At 38.2% G+C, this 23,887-nt stretch overlaps 2 protein-coding genes across 3 annotated transcripts; one reads left to right on the top strand and one right to left on the bottom strand.

The window, feature by feature from the left end:
* Positions 1–226: 226 nt before the first annotated feature.
* On the bottom strand, positions 227–6,148 carry LOC121528793 (oocyte zinc finger protein XlCOF6-like). 2 transcript variants are annotated; one of them, XM_041816392.1, is made up of 3 exons: positions 5,907–6,036; positions 4,679–4,796; positions 227–2,974 (listed from the first exon to the last, which is right to left on the bottom strand). In XM_041816392.1, exons 2-3 carry the CDS (start codon positions 4,746–4,748, stop codon positions 1,017–1,019), a joined length of 2,028 nt encoding a protein of 675 aa, XP_041672326.1. In that variant the 5' UTR covers positions 4,749–4,796; positions 5,907–6,036; the 3' UTR covers positions 227–1,016. The 2 variants fall into 2 exon arrangements, with proteins under 2 accessions (XP_041672326.1, XP_041672325.1); XM_041816391.1 differs by lacking the exon at positions 4,679–4,796 and having other exon boundaries at positions 5,907–6,148.
* A 9,048-nt stretch (positions 6,149–15,196) lies between these two features.
* LOC121528026 (zinc finger protein 771-like) lies at positions 15,197–19,820 on the top strand. The gene is made up of 4 exons (XM_041815130.1): positions 15,197–15,368; positions 17,713–18,021; positions 18,760–19,538; positions 19,623–19,820. The coding sequence occupies exons 1-4, from the start codon at positions 15,197–15,199 to the stop codon at positions 19,818–19,820; spliced, it is 1,458 nt and encodes a 485-aa protein (XP_041671064.1).
* The last annotated feature ends 4,067 nt before the right edge of the window (positions 19,821–23,887 follow it).

Raw genomic sequence — 23,887 nt, 5'->3', positions numbered from 1 at the left:
CTGTAGCTATTCTGCCTCTCAGCTGTAGAAAGCAGGGACCCAAGGTTTGGCAGGGTGCAGAGGACACACTACCATGATTTGGTACCAGATTTAGGCAAGAAATAAATGACTGGACTAAAAGTAAAGACTAAAATGTGAGGACTTTTTATGGACTAAAACTAGACTAAAATGTTTTGAGTTTTTGTCGACTAAAACTAGAAAGGATAGAAATGACTAAAATGTGACTAAAACCAAAAAACATTTTATTTAAAGACTGAAACCAAGTCTAAAGTTAAAAAAGTTGCCAAAATTAACACTGGTACACAGCCAAAGGTAAACATACAGCTGTGTCAATGTGCATGAGCACTAGTGAGATTTCAGACAGTACATTTACTGTGTGAAAAAAATGTTAGATGTCAAATTTAGGGGAAAAATAACTAGAAAAACATCAACATGAAGAAAGTGTAAAAGCTTTCATTGTATTGTTTTCATTCCAACAGCTGTTTAATCCTGTATACCTCTCATCCAAGTTTTCCATCATGTTACTGAAATGAAGAACTGTAAAGCTTATCGTTTTTAAACTGCAGAGAATGAGGTGTACATAAGGCTGCATGAAGATACACAGTGTAGCAAGTCAAAAACAGTTCAATCTTCAGTAATGCAAAAGTACACTAAATCCCAGATCAGACCAAAGATTTACAACCAAACAAGCTGAAACTGACAACACCATCAGCTGGTCTGACTGGAGCTGTTCTGTCTGGTTGTGTCATGAATCTTTGGTCTGAACTGGGCTTCACGTGTTACTTTTCCCACCATGTAACGCAGGAATGTTTTTAATGGCACTAATCTGGTAACATAAAAAGTAACATTAACAGTAACATGATCTAACACTAGTTATGATGAATTAGAGGAGTCAAAGTCTCTTTTCTAGCAGATCTCAGATATCAAAGGTACAGCTCCTCAGCAGTGTCAGTTCTTCTCTCATCAACCATCAAGTCAGCACCAATTCTGGGAAACCTGCCACATGCTAAGGAAGTTTACGCATTTTTGTCTGCATGGACCTTTTGGTGCTTATGCAAAGTATTTTTCCTGGTGAATGATCGTCCACAGGTACCACAGGTGTATGGCTTCGTACCTGTGTGAGTTAGAATGTGCTGATTCAAACGCGATTTTTGATGGAATCCTTTCCCACAGGTGCTGCAGGAGAAAGGCCTCTCACCTGTGTGTGTTCTCATGTGGATTGTTAATGAATTTCTATGTCTGAAAGATTTATTGCATTTTGTGCAGATGTGTGGTCTTTTATCTGTATGGATTTTTAAGTGCTCGGCCAAAGAACTTTTCTGTGCGAATGATCTTCCACAGGTACCACAGGTGTACGGCTTTGTACCTGTGTGAGTTAGAATGTGCTCATTCAAATCCGATTTTTGACGAAACCCTTTCCCACAGGTGCCGCAGGAGAAAGGCCTCTCACCTGTGTGTGTTCTCATGTGGATTGTTAATGAATGTGTATGTCTGAAACATTTATTGCATTTTGTGCAGAGGTGTGGTTTTTCATCTGTATGGGTTTTTAAGTGCCTATCCAAATGATGTTTCTTTGTGAATGATGTCCCACAGGTATCACAGGTGAACGGCTTTGTACCTGTGTGAGTAAGAATGTGCTTATTCAAATTTGATTTCAGACTAAAACTTTTTCCACAGGTGCTACAGGAGTAAGGCTTCTCACTTTTGTGTGTTATCATGTGGATTGTCAATAAACGTTTCTGTGTGAATGGTCTTCCACAGGTATCACAGGTGTACCGCTTTGTACCTGGGTGAGTTAGAATGTGCTGATACAAATCCGATCTCTGATGGAACCCTTCCCCACAGGTGCTACAGGAGAAAGGCTTCTCACCTGTGTGTGTTTTCATGTGGATCGTAAATGAATCTGCATGTTTGAAAGATTTATTGCATTTTGTGCAGATGTGTTTTTCATCTGTATGGGTTTTTAAGTGCCTTTCCAAATGATGTTTTTTTGTGAATGATGTCCCACAGGTATCACAGGTGAATGGCTTTGTACCTGTGTGAGTAAGAATGTGCCGATTCAAATTTGATTTCATACTGAATCTTTTTCCACAGGTGCTACAGGAGTAACGCTTCTCACCTGTGTGTGTTCTCATGTGGATTGTCAGAGTACTTTTGCATCTGAAAGATTTGTTGCACATTGTGCAGGTATGTGGTTTTTCTCCTGTATGGATTTTTAAGTGATCGTTTAAAGTATATTTCTGTGTGAATGATGTCCCACAGGTACCACAGGTGTATGGTTTTGCACCTGTGTGAGTCCGAATGTGCCGGTTCATATCTGATTTCGCACTGAACCTTTTTCCACAGGTGCTACAGGAGTAAGGCTTCTCTCCTCTGTGTGTTCTCATGTGAAATGTTAAAATACTTTCATGTTTGAAAGATTTGCTGCACATTGTGCAGGTATGTGGTTTTACGATATGGATTTTTAAGTGCCTGTCCAAATGAGCCTTTAATGTGAATGATCTTCCACAGGTATTACAGGTGTGTGGCTTTGTACCTGTGTGATAAAGAATGTGCCGATTCAAACTTGATTTCTCAGAGAATCCTTTTCCACAGGTGTTACAGGAGTGACGCCCCTCACCCGTGTGATTTCCTTTTTTCTTTTGTCTTGGCTTTGATTTTCCAGTTATCTCTGAGTCTTTCTGCTTGTTCTCTTTGGGATCTTGATTCTCAGCAACATGAGAGTTGTGAGAAAGGAGCTGGAGTTCATGTTGTCCATCTGCTTCACTGTGCTCACTTTCATCGTCAGTAGGAGTCAGCATCAATGTGTCAGTCTCATCCTGTTTGAGCTGCTCTCCCTCCTGCTCCTCTTTCATCCATGGAGGCTCTGGCTCCTCCTGGTCCAGACTGGACTTCCTCTCTTGGTGACAGAGTTGCTGCTCAGCCCCAACCTCCTCCTCCTCCTCCTCCTTACACACATGTTGCAGTGGGATGTCTGGAGATACAAAAACAAAACAAAGTCAGGCAGTGTTATAAAGTCACTAGTGCCAGTATAGAACTGATGCTCAGCCTAAATATTTTATACCTTTTCCACCCCCCCACTCCCTGCACCCCCCCAAAAAAGTATATATAAGTACCAGAGCCCAACTGATTGATCGACGGGCCGATTAATCGGGCTGATTATAGTGCATCACATATTTTTCAACATCAGCCAATAAGTAGCCGATATATTAGGCTAACCCTAAGAGCTCAAGCGTCACAGATCAGTAGTGCCTTTCTAATCATGTCTTCCAAGCTCTTACACAACATTTTCTAGTGAGCCCGGAACATGGCTGACTTTCCAGAGTATCTGAGGACAGTGTTGTCGTATACAACAATACATGACACAGTTTATAAAAACGCTGGTAACTTTTGAACCGTAATTCATAGAAACTTATTCTTTTTTTCCTCTGAAAACTGACCACCAAACGATTTTCCACTTGTTTGCTACCATCAATGTCTCCGTAGCCCTAAAGGACGCCGTTTTAGCGAGCCCGGAACTTTGGTGACTTTTCAGGGTCTTTGGAGATCATATCCACAGCGTTACATCTGATAATAAGCATCTTTTTATCCATTTTAAATCAATTTTCGGTCATGTACTTTGACTTTCTTCAGTGGGTAGCCATATTTGTTTGACATGCAAAGCATTGTGGGAGTTGTAGTCGACCAGTTGCATCTCTACTGCTTAGAGGACTAGCAACACAGGAGTCAAGAATAAGCAATGATAAATGCAACTGTTAATTCACATGTCCCCCATTATCTAATAAAAGACTATTATACAGCGTTTTAACGTTGTCTAAGTTGCATCTTTGTAAAATAAACAAAGATAAATGCAACTGTTAATTCACATGTCACCCATTATCTAATAAAAGACTATTATACAGTGTTTTAACGTTGTCAAAGTTGCATCTTTGTGAAATAAACAAAGATAAATGCAACTGTTAATTCACATGTCCCCCATTATCTAATAAAAGACTATTATACAGTGTTTTAACGTTGTCAGAGTTGCATCTTTGTGAAATAAACAAAGATAAATGCAACTGTTAATTCATATGCCCACCATTATCTAAGACTATTATACAGCGTTTTATCGTTATTTAAGCTGCATCTTTGTGAAATAAACAAAGATAATATAAATATAAGAATTTGTGTTCATTTACAGTATATATCTTGAGTATATCAATGTTTTTATCTCATATATCGGCTGATATATCGGTTATTGGCCAATATATCGGATACCATCCGATATATTGGGTATAGCTTTTATAGGCCTAAAACACTGGATGGCTACAATGGCTTAAACTTTGACATGCGGGCTTTTACTTTGAAATGTTCAACTTTTGGGTCACATGATTTTCTTCTCCTCAAGTATTTCATTAAAACAAAGAAACAACATTAAAAATGTGAAAAACTAAAAAAAATTACCCTCTTTTTTACAACTGAAATGGAGAAAAAAAAACGAGAAACAATGTTTTTTGTATGACATTTTCTGTCAAAAATGAAAAAAACAAACAAAAAAACAGAAGAACAACAGAGAAGACGAACGAGGGCAGTCTAAGGAGGCGGAAATGGAGATGTTGGAGGAATCAGAGCACAAAATTGAAAAGGAGATCACCATGGAATATAAAAATAAAAAGAAGAAAAGGAAAAAGGGCTGCACCTCCAGTGATAGCAGAAGTTGCTGGAATGTTGGCGTGACAATGGAAGACGGAGTTTTCAACGATCCGCATGTTGTTGGAAAGTTTGTGAGAGGAAAACTTGTGGAGGTCCGGTAATCACTGAATGTGTTTCCAGAGAACAGAGGAACAAAGCATTAAAAATTCCAAAGCTTTGGAGGATGCTGTGTAAACTGTTTTCCCCTTAGAACAGAGGAAAGGAAGAAGGGGGTGGTAAGTGGCATGCCTCTGAACATTCATGTTCACATATATAATCCAGTAGTTGGCGGTGATGCAACGCTACGGATAAAACGGATGTTACGGATGTGACGTATGTTTTTTGTGTAAAAACTACAATCTAACGTTGATGGACTACAAAATTCGCATCCACCACTCAGTGCATTCTCTGTCTTGTTATGTGCTGCAAATTAAACACTGAAACGTCAGAGATATGTGCTAATTAAGATTTTTATATGCCAGAGTCTCTTCAGGAAGAGGAACTGTGACTGTGAACGTCCAGAACAGCAGAAACTTTTCTCTTAGTCTGAACTTTCTGCGAACTCAATACGGCTAGATGAATAAGGTCCAAGTCCTTTTCACAAAAACACCTTTACATTTTTTTCTTTAATTCTCTCAACTCTATTAATTTCAAATGGACTATTCAAATGAATAGTCAACCGATCAATTTGTATTTCAAACTGCATTTGTTTTGCTATTTTTGCTATGAAATAATAAAGTAAATGTGATAAACGTTTGTAAATGACAACTAATTAAAGCATTATGGTCGACATGTTGCCATATTGTGATTATTATATTTATCATAATTACACCAGTAAGACACAGTTTATAGAGCTTTTCACATAACGAGCTGAAGGAAAGACAGAACCAGAGTAGACTGATAAAATCAACAGAGACGAGGAAAGTGAAGAAAATGGATAGGTAGGGAATAAAACAAATTTATTTAATATCGTTGTGATATAGGACTTGAATATTATTCATCTAGTCGTCTTGACTTTGCAGACAGGAATGGACTCTGGAGGTAATTTTTTTTACTTTTCGACCGGACCCTTTATCCCATTTTTGAGACTGGTTTCAAACAGGAAATGGATCTGTCATTTCGACTTAGTCCAGAAATATTAGTTATTGTTTGTTTATTTAAACGTGTGCCCCATATTTCGTCTTCATAACAGCATCTTTGACCACAAATACAAAGCCAAATTAGTATTTCCTCACCTATTCTGTGTAAGTGAATGTGAGGTTTCCAAAAGATATCCAGCATTACGCGCTGACGGTTGATCTCTGCCTCGTACTCGACAACAGCTGTTGAAAAAACGTCACATATTTCCTCAGCTGCAGCAGTTAGCCGCTGGTTGACGAAATCTCTAAACTTCTCCGCCGAAAACATTCTTGTTCTCGGTAAATTTCTTCAGTGGTTCTGGATTAAACAGGAGTTCTTCTGTGTTTTCCCTGCTCCCTTCTTCTCCTTCTTTTTTCGTGGGCTTAATTGGCGGTTGGCAAACAACGAAACGGTGCTTTCCCGCCACCTACTGGTATGGAGTGTGGAGCAGAATATCTAATACGCTTTAATGAAATGTATTTTAAAAAGTAGTTTCTCTCCATCAGTTGTGCTTGTCTGCGACACTGAAATAACATCCTGTAACACTTATTTTCTGAATCCTTTAGTAGAATATCTATAATGTCGAAACACACATTTTCTCTCCTGATGTCACAAATTAACTGTCTCAAAACCCCAAGCTACTGTTTCCTCTTGTTCACAGTAATCAAATCTGCCACTTTTCTGCTCTGCCATTTTAAATAAAGTATTGTTTAACCAAATCCAGTCCGAATCTTAATCTTGATGTAATCGTTAACATCTACGATTTGCACTTGCTTTTCTCATTTCTCCATCCTTCCTTTTGATTCTATAAAATCGCCTCCTTGTCATTTCTTCCTCCCATTGCTTTTGCCACCTTTCTTCCAATCTCATCTTCACAATGCCCTTCACCTCCATTCTGCTGCAACCTACCACCATGTCAACTCGACTGTGGTTTGTGGCCCTCTTTGCCTCCCTCTCTGCCTGCTCATTTCCTCTGATGCCAATATGTGCACATTGAATGTAGGAGAAATTTGTGGTTTTTATAATTTCAATATTGTGTATCACACTAAAAGTTATGGTTGTGACCATTAATTTCATATTCTAACTTTTACATCTCATAAATTTGACATTTTCTCTCATATTTTTACCTTTAAGATTCATAATTTTACATTTAAAATTCTTTTTTGACCTTTTAGAGTCAGGATTTGGACTTTTATCTCATGTTTTGACCCTTTTCAACTCCTAACTTTGACTTTTATCTCATTTTTTACCTGTAAAATTCATAATTTTAAATGTCATTTCAGATTTTAACTTTTAAAACTCATGAATTGGAAATTTAATGTCATATTTTGACATTTTAAACTCAGGATTTCGATGTACATCTCATATTTGATTGTTAGATATCATGATTTTAAATTTTATCTCAGTTTCGCTGACCAATAAAACTTCTATCTTTTTTACCTTTAAAACTTATGATTTTGACTTTTATGTCATATTTGACTGTTAAAAATCATGATTTCATTATTCTATCTCATATTTTGCCTTTTAAAACCTTATTTTGACTTTAAATGTCATGTTTTTACCTTTAAAACTTATAAGTTTGACTCTTCATCTCAGATTTTTAGTTTTTAACTTATCATGTTGACCTTTTAATCTCAAAATCATTTAGGTTGACACTCAGTGGTTAAATAATGAGCTTGTTATGCCTTCAGGTTGGACCAAAATTCAGAATTCAGCCCCTGCTGGGATTGAATTTGACACCCCTGCTGTTTGGTGTTAAAATTTACACTGGTGAACTCTGAGTAGTGTTGATAGAGCTCTACACTGGTGTCAGTGTTTAACAGTCAACTCTACCAGACTAAACTTGACTCTGGAGTGATAACACTAATGAGAGTATTACAGTTAATTTCAGTAAGTGTAGAAGGTTGTGGATAACTACTGCCCCTCTCCCACTAACCTATTAATAACAAGAAGCAATGACCCCTCACATCTGTGGTAGTGTGAATTATTTAAAAGCATCTATAAAGCAACGAGGCTAAGTCAGAGCTAGAATATGCACTTAAATGACTGTCTGCAGTCTCTCCTCTATGTTAAAGAAGCCATACCACAGTCAAGAAGTGACCAACTTAATTGACATCTACACCCGTGGTACAAAAATGTTTAAAATCAATTCAAGATAATTCAAGAAACATGTGCAAGTGAATCCCAGCAGTGATCTCTGTAGAACAGACAACATCTAAACACATCTCAAACATATCAGCATTGTCATGAATGAAGAAAATTTTGCTGCAGAAGGAACTGCTCTTCTTTTGGTACCATGGAAGAAAGTGGTCAGTCAGAAACTCTGTATACTTTGCCGAGGTCATTTTCACACCTTCAGGGACCCTAAAGGGGCCTACCAGCTCTCTCCTCATGAATCTGGCTCAAAACAGGACTCCGCCCCCTCCTTGCTGACATCACAGCCTTGTTGGGACATGGTGGCCATCCACCAACCGTCCACTACTCCTCCATCTGGACCATCCAGGGTTGCACAGCACTCATCAGTCAACAAGACTGTTTGAAAATGAGTCTTCATGTATTTCTGGGCCCACTGCAACCGTTTCTGCTTGTGAGCATTGGTTAGGGATGGCTGAATAGTAGGTTTATACACAACTGCAAGCCTCTGAAGGATCCTACACCTTGAGGTTGGTGGGACTCCAGAGGCACCAGCAGCTTCAAATAGCTGTTTGCTGCTTTGTAATGGCATTTTAGCATCTGCTCTCTTAATCTGTTGAATATGTCTGTCAGAAACTTTCCTCATTATGCCTTTATCTGCAAGAACCCATCTGTGCTCTGAATCAGCCACAAATTTCTTCACCGTACGATGATCATGATTAATTTTTCATGAAATATCTAATGTTTTCATTCCTTGTCCAAGGCATTGCACTATTTGACACTTTTTAGCAGCAGAGAGATCCCTTTTCTTTCCTATATTGCTGAAACCTGTGGCCTGCTTTATAATGTGGAACAGTGAATTTTGAGTTTTTTATTTTAAAAAATAATAGTTGTCATTATGAAGTTTGTTCAAAAACATTTGAATTCTGCCCTGACTTGAAAAATACTCTGACTGTAATTTAATATTTAGGAAATTAAGAGAAAAATGTCATTTGCTTAATAATGTGGAATACGGTGTAGTAGGTGGTGGTAATGCAACTTTAACATTGGATGCAACCCACCATTCAACAAGAAGATTTTTTTAATTATTATTTTTAACAAATACTTTATTTACACAATAAAAATTTTAACAGGCAGACATTTAAGGTTTACACTTCTTCAACATAAGAAAACTTAGGTGAGACAGTTTTGAAATTTTAGTTCTCCATTGGAGACTTTGCACAGAATCTCTTCGTACCCCCACATCTCCATAAACGTATCCATATTTCCTGTTGCCCTGTGGAAGCAAAACTCCAGCTGCAGCCTGGCTTTAACGTTGCACTTCCACATACAGTCGGCATAAAGAGGAACGCCCACAAAACGCCACATCCGGTTTGCGCCGAGGGGGAAAACATGCAACAGGTATGTGTGAGTGTGGGGTAAAAGAGAAGAGTGTTGAACATGCAATCTGTAATTGTGAGGGGTACAAAACTAGCAGGGAAAAGCTGAAGAAAGAAGGTAGGAGATGTGGAGTGCAGATGTTTACACTTAAAAATATATTAAGTAATGAGAGAAGTATATCTAAAGCTTTGTTTGAGTTTTTAAAAGAAACTGGATTAGTCAGGAGAATATCAGATTTTTTTTTCAAACCTCCTTGTTATTCAATATGTATTTTATACCTAGACAAGTGGCTCCAGTTCACACTCCAGCATAGTGGGCGGCGGTAATGCACCTTAACGATGGTTGCCACCTGCCATTAAACTAGACATTGAAATTATGTGAGGTTTAATTCATCAGTAAACGTGATTTTACCTCTTACTGGGTGATTCAACCAGGTAGCAGAAGATATCAGGGAATGAAACTTCAGGCCATTGATCATGTGTCCACTCTTTAATAAGATAGGAATCGGATCCTATTAGAGTAATTTTTAATGTATCTATTTCTGTCAATGGGCTGTAAGGAGTCAATGTATGATATTTTAGCGGTTGGTAAGAATTTAAAATCCGCGGGCTGACAGTGCTGCGGGTGAGGGCAAATGGATTGTTTTCCCCTTCATATGTAAGAGGGGGGAGTCTCATCTGGGACGAATGTAAGTCAATGATGGCAGGAGGTCTATTGTAGCTCACAGAAGAATGAATCAGTTTTTAAGCCACTGATCCAATAAAAAACCCAGGTTATCATACCAAAATCTTTAGTTATTATAAGATTGCAGTGCTTCTCAATAGAATAAACAGCAACATGTGTAATCACATGTAAACGTTTGCCTATTTTCATGATCAGTCTTTAAAATCAAAAAGAATGTGTAATTTATATCATGTGGCATTGGATCAGTATCAAGGTTCTTTCTAGTTAAATAAAAATAATAACTAAAACTAAAATTTGAAAATCATTTTATTTATTTATATATTTATTTCAATTGAAAAAAAAAAATCATATCCAACATAGAATCATTCACTTTGAATGAAAAGGAGCAGAATGAAGAATAATCTTATATCTGCCTCGTTTTCACAAAACATTGATCAACAAATCACATACATGCATAGTAATAAAATAGAATTAAAATTTTTAGTTCACTTAAAGTGAATAAAAACTACACTTTACTCCCAAAAAAACAACTAAAAATGTATCATGCACTTAGAAAAACTAACTGAAATAAAATAAAAATAGAGACAAAATGTCCTTAGTTTTAGTCCTTGACACTAGCATACTGACTGGCACCTTCATCCAAGTTTGGGGAATGTGATATGGCCTGAATTGATGAAGACTTCACAATGTCAATTTTTTTGTCTGGAGTTGTATTCAAACATCAACTTAAAATAAATAAAACGACATGGGAAAAGTAGCCTGTTCAAATATGATTTTAAAAATGTATGATGTTGACTCACTAGAAGCAGGAAAGGTCAACACTCAAAATGTCCTTTTTACCGTTTATTAAGGCATAACAGACCACAACAGACGCGTTTCGACACGTAGGTCTTCTTCAGTGTTGTAGACAAAGAGCGGAAGGACACCTTATATGCAGGAAGTAACACCAACAGTACAGGTACATCCTTCAAAATAAGAGTCTCGATTTAAGCAGGGTAAACCAAAACCACTCAATGAAACCTAGCACAAAGATATAAAAGTACATACAAATATGAGTTTAACCAGTATAAAGACTCAAACAAAGACCAATACTAAAGGGCTCAAGACATGACTCCAGAAACAAAATTACATTTGAAATATTAAATGACTGATAGTAATATCTATCTAAGAAATAAATCCATCAAGTTCAATAGAAACATCAAAAGCTTTAAAAGCTCAAGAATGGAGCAAGTTATCCAAGAGAAGAACAATGTAATTTAAGTCTTTAATAAGTACACGCTCCACCTAGTGGCAAGAAGCCTGATATGATGATAAATAAAAAAGACATATCAGGTGCCAAGGTATCTATCCTAAACTGGAGAGTCATGTGTCAGACAATCTGTATTTAAAACAATATAAATACTATAACACTTTACAAAAAACAGTGTTGCTCAAAAAGTGAGTGTCTCAAGATTGTCTTATAAATTCCACAGGAGTTTTATATATACATAATATTCTTAGGCATACAGTTAGGGATCTGGAGTAGAAAAAGTTAACTCAAATGGGATAAAGGAATAGATGGGGATGAAGACACAACAAATAAGGGAAATGTAAAAATTAAACAATGAAAAGACTGCACAAATCCTAAATCATAAAAAAAAACAGGATTTTTTTTTTCATTATTTAGGTCTGTTTATCTACACATTCATTTTTTTCAGTCTTTTAATTTTAGTCACGTTTTAGTCATTTTAATTCTCTATAGTTTTAGTCTAGTTTTACTTGATGAAACCCAAAAATGTCTTAGTCCTTAAAACCTCTTTCCATTTAGGTATTTACTTTTAATAAATACAGTTATTTTCTTCAAACTATTTTATATATTCTTGTTGTTAAATGAAAATCACTGTAAAATCCTCACATTAATGCCCTATTAAAGCTTTTCTTACTCTAATATATACTGATGTAGCCTAAATGCCCTCTCACCTCATTCCTGCTTGTGTTTTTACTGATAACAATGTGTTGAGCATAAAATATGCAACAATTAACGAAGACCCTGAAGCTCTAACAATCAGTTATACAATAAATACTTGAAGCGTGTTTTCCCTCTACCTTCACTTTGTTCTGTTTTTGTATCTCCAGACATCCCACAGAAACATGTGTGTAAGGAGGAGGAGGTTGTGGCTGAGCAGCAGCTCTGCCACCAGGAGAGAGCAGATCAAACAGGAGGAGACTGACACGTTGATGCTGACTCCTACTCAGGAGGAAAGTGAGCACAGTGAAGCAGATGGACAACATGAACTCCAGCTCCTTTCTCACAACTCTCATGTAGCTGAGAATCAAAATCCCAAAGAGAACCAGCAGGAAGACTCAGAGATAACTGGAAAATCAGAACCAAGACAGAAGAAAGACAGAAAACACACAGATGAGAGGCTGTATTCATGTGAATTATGTGGAAAAGGGTTTAAATATAACTACATATAGAAAAAAACACATGATAATACACACAGGTGAGAAGCCTTTCTGCTGCAGCACTTGTGGAAAAAGATTTAGTCGGAAATCAAATTTGAATCAACACATTCTTACTCACACAGGTACAAAGCCGTACATGTGTGGTACCTGTGAAGGATCAATAAAAAATAAATATCAATTCAACCGGCACCTAAAAATCCATACAGGTGAAAAACCACATACCTGCACAATTTGTAACAAATCTTTTATACAAAAAGTTAATTTGACAGTCCACATGAGAACACACACAGGTGAGAAGCCTTACTCCTGCAGCACCTGTGGACAACAATTCTCTCAGACATCAAGTTTGAATAGTCATATTCTCATTCACACAGGTACAAAGCCATACACCTGTGGTACCTGTGAGAAATCATTCACAAAGAGACGTACTTTGGACAGCCACCTTAAGATCCATGCAGACAATAATGTGTAAACTTCCTAAACACGTGGCAGGTCTCTCAGAATTGGTGCTGACTTGATGGTTGATGAGAGAAGAACTGACGCTGCTGAGAAGCTGTACTTTTGATATCTGAGATCTGCTAGAAAAGAGACTTTGGCTCCTCTACTTCTTCAGGACTAGTGTTAGGTCATGTTACTGCTAAAGTTACTCCTTGTATTGACTCTCACCTTTTGTTGTACATGTGGAGCCAGGATCCTGTCACTCTACTGAAAATTCTCCAATTAATAAAACTGCCTTAAAGCACAGCCATGACACTCGTCATAAATCACACCAGGCACGAGGGCATCACAAACAGCTCTCTACTGTCATTACCAACATCTGTGCATAGCCCCCCTGTCGCCACCATCTGCTCTTACAACCTCAAGCATCTTCAGCTGAATGCCTCACTACCCCGCTGTCCCATCAAGACAAAATGAGGATGGTAAAACTCCCAACCTCTCCTGGACATCCACCCATCCTGCCATGATTCCAGTCAGAATCAGTGACAGGAGGATTAGGAAATCTAGACAAGCTGTGAGCAATCATGGTATTCATGTTAAAAATCAAATTCAAATTCAAACTGCTGCAAATAGGGCTCCACCATTCCCACCTGCTGCTTGGAATTGGCTCTCCTTAATATTAGCTCCTTGTTTAATAAAACATTTCTGGTTTTTGACATCATTTATGAAAATAAACTGGACTGCATCTTTCTAACAGAAACATGGCTTGATGCAACAGGTAACTAAGAGCTGATTGAAACAGCACCTACTGACTTTACATTTTTACATTGTACAAGACAAAACAAGAAAGGTGGAGGAAATACATTTCTCTATCGTAGTAATTTAGACCAGGGGTTCTCAACTTTTATAGCCGTGACCCCCAAAATAAAGGTGCCAGAGACTGGGGACCCCCACTGTAGCTGAAGGTGGTTGAACACAGCCGTGCACACTGAAGAATAGTCACGTGCGGTCAAGGCTGCCCATAAGGGGGGATCAAAGGGGGAGCTTTGTGGGATATAGACAAACTGGGGTCCCATGGGGTCAGCAAAATCATGGTCCACTGTAAAGTTAAGCTGTGATACCCATGTTTTACATTTAAACCTGAATAAATAACCACTATTATGTAGTGGAATCAAAGGCCTGAATCCGCTGCATGCCCACTAACTATCTCACTAACTACGTGATCTTTTCAGCCATTTTCAAAATGGAGCATAGTTGGAGTAAAATACCTGCCCAGGTATCAATCATATATTATGATTTTGCTAAAACTGGCAGGTAAAATGAAGCCTGGTATAACCGGTGGAAATATCTGCGTTGTGTTTATGATGATGGGAAGGAGACTGCGACACTGGATTTCTCAATGACCACTTTTATCTGGCAATAGATAACAAAATACAGAAACTCCATGAATTTCCCAGCCCGCTCCAGATCCTCTCCCACAGGGATTCATTCAAAAGGGCACATGGATAAAATATATATTTAACAAATATAACAATGCATACCTGGCAATAGATAACAAAATACAGAAACTCCATGAATTTCCCAGCCCTTTCTAGATCCTACACAAAACAAAAAAGTCAGTAAAATTAGCTTAAAATAACGTGCACATGAGTTAGCTGCATATGATGTGCACGTAAGCTTGCCCAGCTTGCCGTGTGCGGCAAAGGAACATCCAGACTTTCATAAAAGTTATCATACAAGAAATCTGAACAATACAAATATGTAAACAGGTGGAAAAATATGCAAGGACATTGTAAGGATTAAAAATATGTACAAGATATTACGTTTGACATAAGAATGGAAATAGATATAAACTTGGACAAACAATGGACACCCACCTCTCCCACAGGGATTCATTCAAGAGGGGAGAGGGGAGGGGGCAAAAAAAAAAAAATACATACAAATGGCCAATGAAGAAGAAAACAAAGGAAAGAGGGGCTTCAAACAACAACACAGTGTAAAATGGATTAAGGAGTTTCTCTCAGGCTGTTACTAAACAGTTAAATGCCAGGTAATTTTGTGTTATTATCACAAAGAATACTGAACTACAGAGGTGTATTTTGTCCCTGTTACACTGGTACTGAGATGAAAAGACGTTTGGGAGCCGAAAAACGACTCTTTTTACTGAGCTGTGCCAAATTAACCGGATCGCTGAAAAGGTCTGTAATTCCCATCACTACTGTGGATGGCAGCAGTACGCCTTTGTTGCATCGAGTCTGCCGGAAATTCAAAAGAAGAAGAAGTGGAGACAACACTGAAGAACTTTACAGCTGAATAAAGAACAAGAATGTTTTCAGTGGAGAGGTTTCGAGGTTTCGTCAACGAGCGGCTAACTGCTGCAGCTGAGGAAATATGGGACGTTTTTTCAACAGCTGTCGTCGAGTACGAGGCAGAGATCAACCGTCAGCGCAGAATGCTGGATATCGTTTGGAAACCTCACATCCACTTACACAGAATAGGTGAGGAAATACGAATTTGGCTTTCTGTTTATGCTCAGAGATGCTGTTATGAAGACAAACTGTTGGGTTGTTAAATAAACAAACAATAACTGATATTACTAGATTGAGTCGTAATGGGCTAAGGTTCTGTTGAAAGGGAATGAAACCAACCTCCAGTTTTTCAAAACTGTAGTCAAGCCAACCTCCAACTTTTTGTGGTGCGCGTGTAGAAAGACATTACGGTTAAAGACATGAAATGAGTAAAATCAAAATATACAATGCAATAGATATCAATACGTAGATGCTCCCTGGACTGCTGGCTTTCATTGGGGTGGTTGTACCACGCGACCGCCATATGCAAGAGGGGGAGTCTCATCGGGGATGAATGTAAGCCAATGATGGCAGGAGGTCTGTTGTAGCTCACGGAAGAATAAGTCGATTTTCAAGCTGTGTGTTTGATAATCCAGGATGACTGATCCAATAAAAAATGTTCTATCCCAACTAGAGTTGCAGTAATAGATTTTTTTAAAAAATCGAGTATCGATTCTTTTGACAATTAATCGGATATTCTTATAAGAAATGCCGAATTTTTTTAATCTGTCAGTTTTGCTTTTTCAAGAGAAGTAGTACCAGACAAATGAGAAAAGAAGCTGGGCCGTTTAGATGTACTGCTACTTTATGAAAAAATGGTATTAACAGGTTCTCCAAAGAAAATATATTTTACAAAGTGCAATGAAGTTTTGATGACAATTTACATTTCTTAAAGTTACAAGCACGGGAAGTTAAATAATTACATTAAGTTTATGCCATATTTGGGATTTTAGGGATCCTCACTCAGGAAATTTTGGGTGCCAGCACTTTATTTCTTCTATATTAGTTTATTTTTATTTTTCAATTTGTCATTAAAGTAAAGGGACACGTAATCATTTTAACATCCTCTACTTTATGCATGAATGTAATATTTCACATTATAGCAACAAATAAAGCTCCATCATTCAAACAGTGGTCTGATGATGTCTGAAAGGTGAACCTTTAGATTACAGGAATATGGTCTATTTTTTCAGAGGGTGTTCACTTTTAATTTTTGCACATTTTTTGTTTGCGAGTTCATCCACCATAAAAATATGATTTTTTTAAGACCATCCACTGGCATAGAGAACACATTTAGAGGGATAATGCTGCCTCTGTGACCTGTTGAATCCTGACTGTAAAATGATGAACTTTAACCTATTTAGTCACTGTCACTGTCTCAGTTACTATCTGCGTGTTTCTATTTTATTGGTGTCAATTTATTATCAACATAAGTCTCATCAAATTATTCAGGATGCTGAAACTTTTGGAATAATACGCTGCAATTAAGACGTCAGTGCGCTGAATTAAAATAATTTATAATTAAATGTATCACATGCGCACGCAGAGGAGAGAGAGGGGAAGCACCAAAACAGGACTTGAATCATGAAGCCTGACTGTCTTCTGTGAAACTGTCGGGTCAATCAGAGAAGTTTATGAAATTCCCTGAAGTCTGCAGACACAAAATGAGCGCTGTCTCACTCCAGCGAGTCACGCAGGCTGCGCGTAAACTTGGAGATCTGCGTAGGTTCACCGGTGCAGTGCCATATTTGCGTAAAAACGCAGGACAAGTGCCTGTAAACGTCACTGCATCAACTTCTCTTCCTTTGTGATTTTCACGCCCCGTATCATGCATGTTACGTTATAGTAACAGCGAGTACATAATCAAGTACCTTATACCACACAAATAGCTGTCCGTGTTAAACAAAGCACATACACAGCACACACAGCGCGATGTCAAAGCTTACAGCATGGGTGTATATGGATACATGAGTGATTTAAGCGAAGCCTTGAGGCAGATAATTTGCCTTGAGGAATTTTTTGAATCAAATCACCCAAATAATTTGAGGAATCCTTTCAGCCCTAATCCTAACCCTGTTAGATTACTTGTAGAACAATTAATAGTCCTTCACTGCCTGTATGTTTAATCTTTAATTGCCGGGGGTTAACAGCGTGGTGGTACAGCAGAAGGCATTTTCCTCCTGATCCCAACGTACCTTGCGTAGCTCATCTACGGAAGCCCCAGCTGGCCTAAATAAATAAATAAAAACCCAGGTTCTCATACCAAAATCTTTACCAAATTTAAGATTGCAGTGCTTCTGGATAGAACAAACAGCAACATGTGTACTAATGCGTAAACTTTTGCCTACTTTCATGATCAGTCTTTAATATGACAACGAATGTGTCATTTGTATCATGTGGTATTGAAAAGATAGAAAACATTTTGGCTGAACAAACTGTTGTATACTGGCACTAATCACGTTTCCTCTCCCTGACTTTGTTTTTGCATCTCTAGATGTCCCACATCAGCAGCTCTGTCACCAGGAGAGGAAGTCCAGTCTGGACCAGGAGGAGCCAGAGCCTCCACAGATTAAAGAGGAGCAGGAGGGAGTGCAGATCAAACAGGAGGAGACTGACACGTTGATGCTGACTCCTACTGACGACGAAAGTGAGCACAGAGAATCAGATGGACAACATGAACACCAGCTCCTTTCTCACAACTCTCATGTTGCTGAGAATCAAGATCCCAAAGAGAACCAGCAGAAAGACTCAGAGATAACTGGAAAATCAAAACCAAGACAAGAGAGACACAGAAAAAACACAGGTGAGAGGCTGTATTCATGTGAAGTGTGTGGAAAAGGCTTTAAATATAACTGAATATATTGAAACAACACATGAGAACACATGGAATACAGTATTAAACACAGCTGTTGGTATGAAAACACGACAACACAAGCTTTGAAACTTTTGTATATGTTGATTTTCCCCTTCTGTCTTCATCATAATAGTTTATTATGGTAACATTATTATCACTACTGTGGCAATTACAGTCCCATCTCTAATAATGCTGCAGTGTTGATTTGGCATCTATTTTAAATTTATTCTCAGTCTTTACATGAAAAGGTCTTTTAGCTTTAGTCACATTTGAGTCATTTTAATTCTCTATAGTTTTAGAGAAGTTTTAGTCGATGAAACCCAAAAATGTCTTAGTCATTCAAAAGTCTTTACATTTTAGTATTTACTTTTAATAAATACAGTTATTTTCTTCAAACTATTTTATATATTCCTATTGTGAAATGAATATAACTGTAAAATTCTCATATTAATGCCCTATTAAAGCTTTTCTTACTCTAAAATATACTGAGGAAAACACTGATGTAGCTTAAATGCCCTCTCACCTCATTTCTGCTTGTGTTTTTGCTGATCATTATGTGTTTAGTATAAAATCTGCAAAAATTAACTACGATTTTTAGACCCTTAAGCTTTAATACTCAGTTGGATGATACATACTGGGAGTGTGTTTTTCCTCTACCTTCACTTTGTTCTGTTTTTGTATCTCCAGACGTCCCACAGCAACATGTGTTTAAGGAGGAGGAGGTTGTGACTGAGCAGCAGCTCTGCCACCAGAAGAGGAAGTCCAGTCTGGACCAGGAGGAGCCAGAGCCTCCACAGATTAAAGAGGAGCAGGAGGGAGAGCAGCTCAAACAGGATGAGACTGACACGTTGATGCTGACTCCTACTCAGGAGGAAAGTGAGCACAGAGATGCAGATGGACAACATGAACTCCAGCTCCTTTCTCACAACTCTCATGTTGCTGAGAATCAAAATCCCAAAGAGAACAAGCAGACAGACTCAGAGAGGTTGTATTCATGTAAAGTATGTGGAAAAGGGTTCAAATATAACTGTATATTTAAACAACACATGAGAACACACACAAGTGAGAAGCCTTTCTCCTGCAGCATCTGTGGAAAAAGATTCTGTGTGAAATCAAATTTAAATCAACACATTTTTACTCACACAGGGACAAAGCAGCACACTTGTGGTACCTGTGGAAGATCATTCACACAGAAAGGTTCTTTAAAATATCACTTAAAAATCCATACAGGTGAAAAACCACATACCTGCACAATTTGCAACAAATCTTTTAGACGTACAGGTGATTTGACAGCCCACATGAGAACACACACAGGTGAGAAGGCTTACTCCTGCAGCACCTGTGGAAAAAGATTTTGCCAACAGTCAGATATGAATAAACACATTCGTACTCACACAGGGGAGAAGCCGTACACCTGTGATACCTGTGGAAGATCATTCACACAGAAAATTACTTTGGATATGCACATCAAAATCCATAAAGGTGAAAAACCACATACCTGTACAATTTGCAACAAATCTTTTAGAATTAAATGTAGTTTGACTGACCACATGAGAGCACACACAGGTGAGAAGCCTTACTCCTGCATCACCTGTGGAAAAAGATTCAGTCAGAAATCACATTTGAATGGTCACATTCGTACTCACACAGGTATCAAGCCGTACACATGTGATTCCTGTGGAAGATCATTTACCAGGAAACATCATTTGGACAGGCACCTAAAGATCCATGCAGACAATAATGTGTAAACTTCCTAAACGTGGCAGGTTTCTCAGAATTGGTGCCGACTTTGATGGTTGATGAGAGAAGAACTGACACTGCTGAGACGCTGAACCTTTGATATCTGAGATCTGCTAGAAAAGAGACTTTGACTCCCTGTGCCTTTGACATCAGGCACAGGGACATCACAAAAAGCTCTCTACTGTCATTACCAACATCTGTGCATAGCCCCCCTGTCACCACCTTCTGCTCTTACAATCTCAAGCATCTGCAGCATGCCTCACTGCCCCACTGTGCCATCAAGACAAAATGAGGATGGTAAAACTCCCAACCTCTCCTGGACATTCACCCATCCTGCCATGATTCCAGTCAGAATCAGTGACAGGAGGATTGTGAAATCTAGACAGGATATGAGCAATCATGGTATTCATGTGAAAATTCAAATTCAGATTAGAGCTGCAGCAAATCAGACTCAACTACCTCCACCTGCTGCTTGGAATTGGCTCTCCTTAATGTTAGATCCTAGGTTAATAAAAGATTTCTGGTTCTTGACATCATTTATGAAAATAAACTGGACTGCATGCTTCTAGCAGAAACATGGCTTGATGCAACAGGTAACAAAGAGCTGATTGAGACAGCACCTACTGGCTTAACATTTTTACATTGTACAAGACAAAACAAGAAAAATGGAGGAAATATATTTCTCTATCGTAGTAACTTAGACCCAGGGGTTCTCAACCTTTCCAGCCCCTGACTCCCAAATAAAGGTGCCAGAGACTGGGGACCCCCACTGTAGCTGAAGGTGGTTGAACACAGCCATGCACATTGAATAATAGTCATGTGCAGTCAAGGCTGCCCATAAGGGTGGTTTAGTGGAAGCTTTGTGGGATCCAGCCAAACTGGGGTCCCATGGAGTCGGCAAAATCATGGTCCACTGTAAAGTTAAGCTGTGATATCCATGTTTTACATTTAAACCTGAATAATAACCACTATTTTCAAAACAAATATCTTTTTTTTTTGTGCCGTAATATAGCCAGCTAAGAAATTTACATCCCTTTTCTTAAAAACAGAATTAAAATGGGTTAGAAATGTCAAAAAAGGGGGTGGAATAGGTGGTTAAATGGAGTGTAAAAGTAGCAGAAATGGGTTGCAAGTGTTAAATAAAATTGTATGAAAGTGGCAGAAATAAAATTGGCACAACATGATTTATGTGGCAAAAACAAGCACAAAAAGTGGTCAAATAGGATTAAAAGAAGCGGCAGAAATAGGTTAAAAGTGGCAAAAATGTGTAGAAAATTTGGTGAAATGGGAATTTAAAAGTAAAAAAGAAAAAGTGGTTTAAACTTTCAAAAATGGACATAAATAGTTAAATGTGGTTAAAATGGGCACAAATTGGTGTACTAAGTGGCAGTAATGGGTCAACGGAGGCAAGAAAAGGTAGAAAGTGGCCAGAATTGTTTAAAATTGGCAACAAGACTGAAAATATGGTGTAAATGGTTCACAATGAACAAAAAATGGGTTTTGGGTGGTAAAAATCTGCTAAAATTGGTTGGAAAAAGTGATGAAAATGGGTTCAAATTTGGCAAAACTGGGTAAAAAGAGGCAGAAATTGATGAAAAGTGGCAAATACCAGTAATAAAATTGGTTGGAAAAAATTCATTTAAAAATATTCATATTTTTTAAAGTATTTGGCGACCCCCTCTAAGGCTGGCCACACACTACAGGGTTTTAAGCCCGATTTTAGGTAGAGTTTGCCTCCACCGACGATCATAGGGCGTATCGCGACTGTATCCCGGTACACGTGGGACCAAACGATTATTTGTCTGAATAATCCTCATGTGTGTCGTGTCAACACGAATATTTTTCTTCTCTAAATTACGTCGTAACCTCCCAGACACTGAATCGTAAATATCAAACACGTTTGATATTTATGATTCTAGGTCGTAGTGCTACTGACAGAGTACCCACATCAACCAATGAGAGCGAGCAGACTGGGTAGCGTCACCTGATGGATCACACGTACTACAGGGTATCCGCGGGGTCTTAAAAAGTCTAAAATCCAACAATTTGAATTTAAGACCTTAAAATGTCTAAAGTTCTCTTAAAATATCATAAAAGTCTTAAATACAATTTTTAAAGGTCTTAAAAATTTAAAGGTCTTGTCCCTCACTCACCCCGCCCCCTCTTAAACAATAACTGCATGTCAAATCGGCCGCACGAAACACCGGCAAACATCACGTAGCCCCATACGGGCCAGTACCGTGGGACTTAATGTTGCACCTTCAAGAAAACTCATCCGTGCTTCGAGTTATTTTACCTCACCACACCACCTGAGCAGTGTGTCTCACCTCACGTGAGGCACACCGCTCACCCATCGGAGGCTCAAAATCAAGTCGGAACTCGAGATTTTATGAAGTCCCGCCGTCTAAATGATGTTAAATTCGAGTAACAGTTATCTAATAATTCATCCTGTAGATTCCCTTTGGTTGCTTAACGAGCCAATACGTGTCTGTATTAATGTGGCGGTCTGATATGCGGCAGATGGACAGACAGCGAGGGAGATGAGGAGAGAACCATTACAGTCAGGAGTAAAACAATGCAGCATCACACTGCATGAACTGTTACAGACTGTGAGAGTAAATAAAAGTTTAGGTAACAGGTGTACTATTAACCATTTAACTTTAATGAGACCTCCTTATTAAGTTACTATTACTGTGTTTGAGAGAACAGAAGGATTTCTTCATTTACATTACAAACATCAGTTAGGATGTGATTATACACGTGACTGTGTCTTTAAATGTTGGAAATATCTGACTGTTACACTGGTTATAATCATTTTATATCAGGGTTATCCAAACAATGGCTCCTGGGCCAACTGTGGCCCTTATTCAATAAATTTAAGGTTATTTCTATTTAATTAGTGAACATTTGATTCATTTACATGAATAAGACACTCTTTTTTCTGGTAAAATTAGTGGAAAGGTTAAAAAACTGAATTCCAAATAACAGTAAAACGGAAAAAACGACATTTGGCAAAAAAAAAAAACAGATTTCATAGGGCCCTACATATACTTTGCAAGTAATTCTGGGCCTCTGATTTTCCTTCATGTCTTTTTTACTTTTTTGCCAGTATGGATGTGAAATGGGTCTTAAATTGAGTTTATTATGGTCTTAAAAAAAGACTTTAAAAGTCTTAAATTTGACTTGTTGAAACTTGAAGAGACCCTGTACTATCACCGCTCACAACCTTAAACACAACTGTAGCTTCATTCCAGCAAGGATTTCACCCTAAGTCTTCCCCTTGTTTTATGATTTTTACTGCACCTGTAATGCGTGCCTGTTGTAGAGAGCCAGTAAGAGGGCACCGACAGACATCTGTGTTCGTTTTGTTTCTGAAGTCACGTGATCACTAAAAGTCGTTGGCAGGTCAGCAGGTGTGTGGTCTTCAGTGATCTGACAGTCTGGCTGAGTCATCTAGTGTGTGCGTTCAGAGGATTAAAGATGAAAAATCATTTTAAGCTGTCCTTATGTCTGTGGTCTCCTACGGTTTTAAAATCGTTTCAGATATAAAAATCGTCTAGTGTGTGGCCGCCTAAATGTCTTACAACCCCAATGGGGTTCCAACCCCCACGCTGAGAACCACTGACTTAGACTGTCGGACTGTCTGTCTTGGTGAAATTTCAACCTTTGAATATTTAGCTGTTGTTATTTAATCTGTTGGTCCTACAATCATCCTCACAGTGTACCACCCCCCTAAACTTAAAAAAAGGATTTAATGATGAATTTACTGAGCTGATATCCAAAATTTCCATCAACTACAACCACGCACCATTTCTGGTGATTTTATATAGACAATCCTGCTAATCTGGACACAAAACAGCTTCTTAACATCCTGAACACATTTGAATTTACACAGCATGTTACTGGACCCACACATAAGCAAGGACACACCCTCGATTTGTTTCTATCAAAAGTGTGTGTGTGTGTGTGTGTGTGTGTGGTCAGTTTGCTTGAATTGTTGGTTTCTTTTATTTGTTTGTTTTTAATCTTCTGTAAAGCACATTGAGTTTACATCTGTACGAAATGTGCTCTACAA

Source organism: Cheilinus undulatus, linkage group 20 (assembly GCF_018320785.1).
Source record: "Cheilinus undulatus linkage group 20, ASM1832078v1, whole genome shotgun sequence".
In the NCBI taxonomy this organism is placed as follows: Eukaryota; Metazoa; Chordata; class Actinopteri; order Labriformes; family Labridae; genus Cheilinus; species Cheilinus undulatus.
The sequence above is the reverse complement of the archived record's forward strand: the minus strand, read 5'-3'. Positions and strand labels throughout refer to the sequence as shown.

What these genes read in the sequence shown, in the direction of transcription:
- LOC121528026 (XM_041815130.1), top strand. Translation starts at nt 15,197, where the DNA reads ATGTTTTCAGTGGAGAGGTTTCGAGGTTTCGTCAACGAGCGGCTAACT. An exon ending in CATCCACTTACACAGAATAG is followed by an intron (nt 15,369 to 17,712) that starts GTGAGGAAATAC and finishes TTGCATCTCTAG; the next exon opens with ATGTCCCACATCAGCAGCTC. An exon ending in AAATTACTTTGGATATGCAC is followed by an intron (nt 19,539 to 19,622) that starts ATCAAAATCCAT and finishes TTGACTGACCAC; the next exon opens with ATGAGAGCACACACAGGTGA.
- LOC121528793 (XM_041816391.1), bottom strand. Translation starts at nt 6,078, where the DNA reads ATGTTTTCGGCGGAGAAGTTTAGAGATTTCGTCAACCAGCGGCTAACT. An exon ending in CATTCACTTACACAGAATAG is followed by an intron (nt 2,975 to 5,906) that starts GTGAGGAAATAC and finishes TTGTATCTCCAG; the next exon opens with ACATCCCACTGCAACATGTG.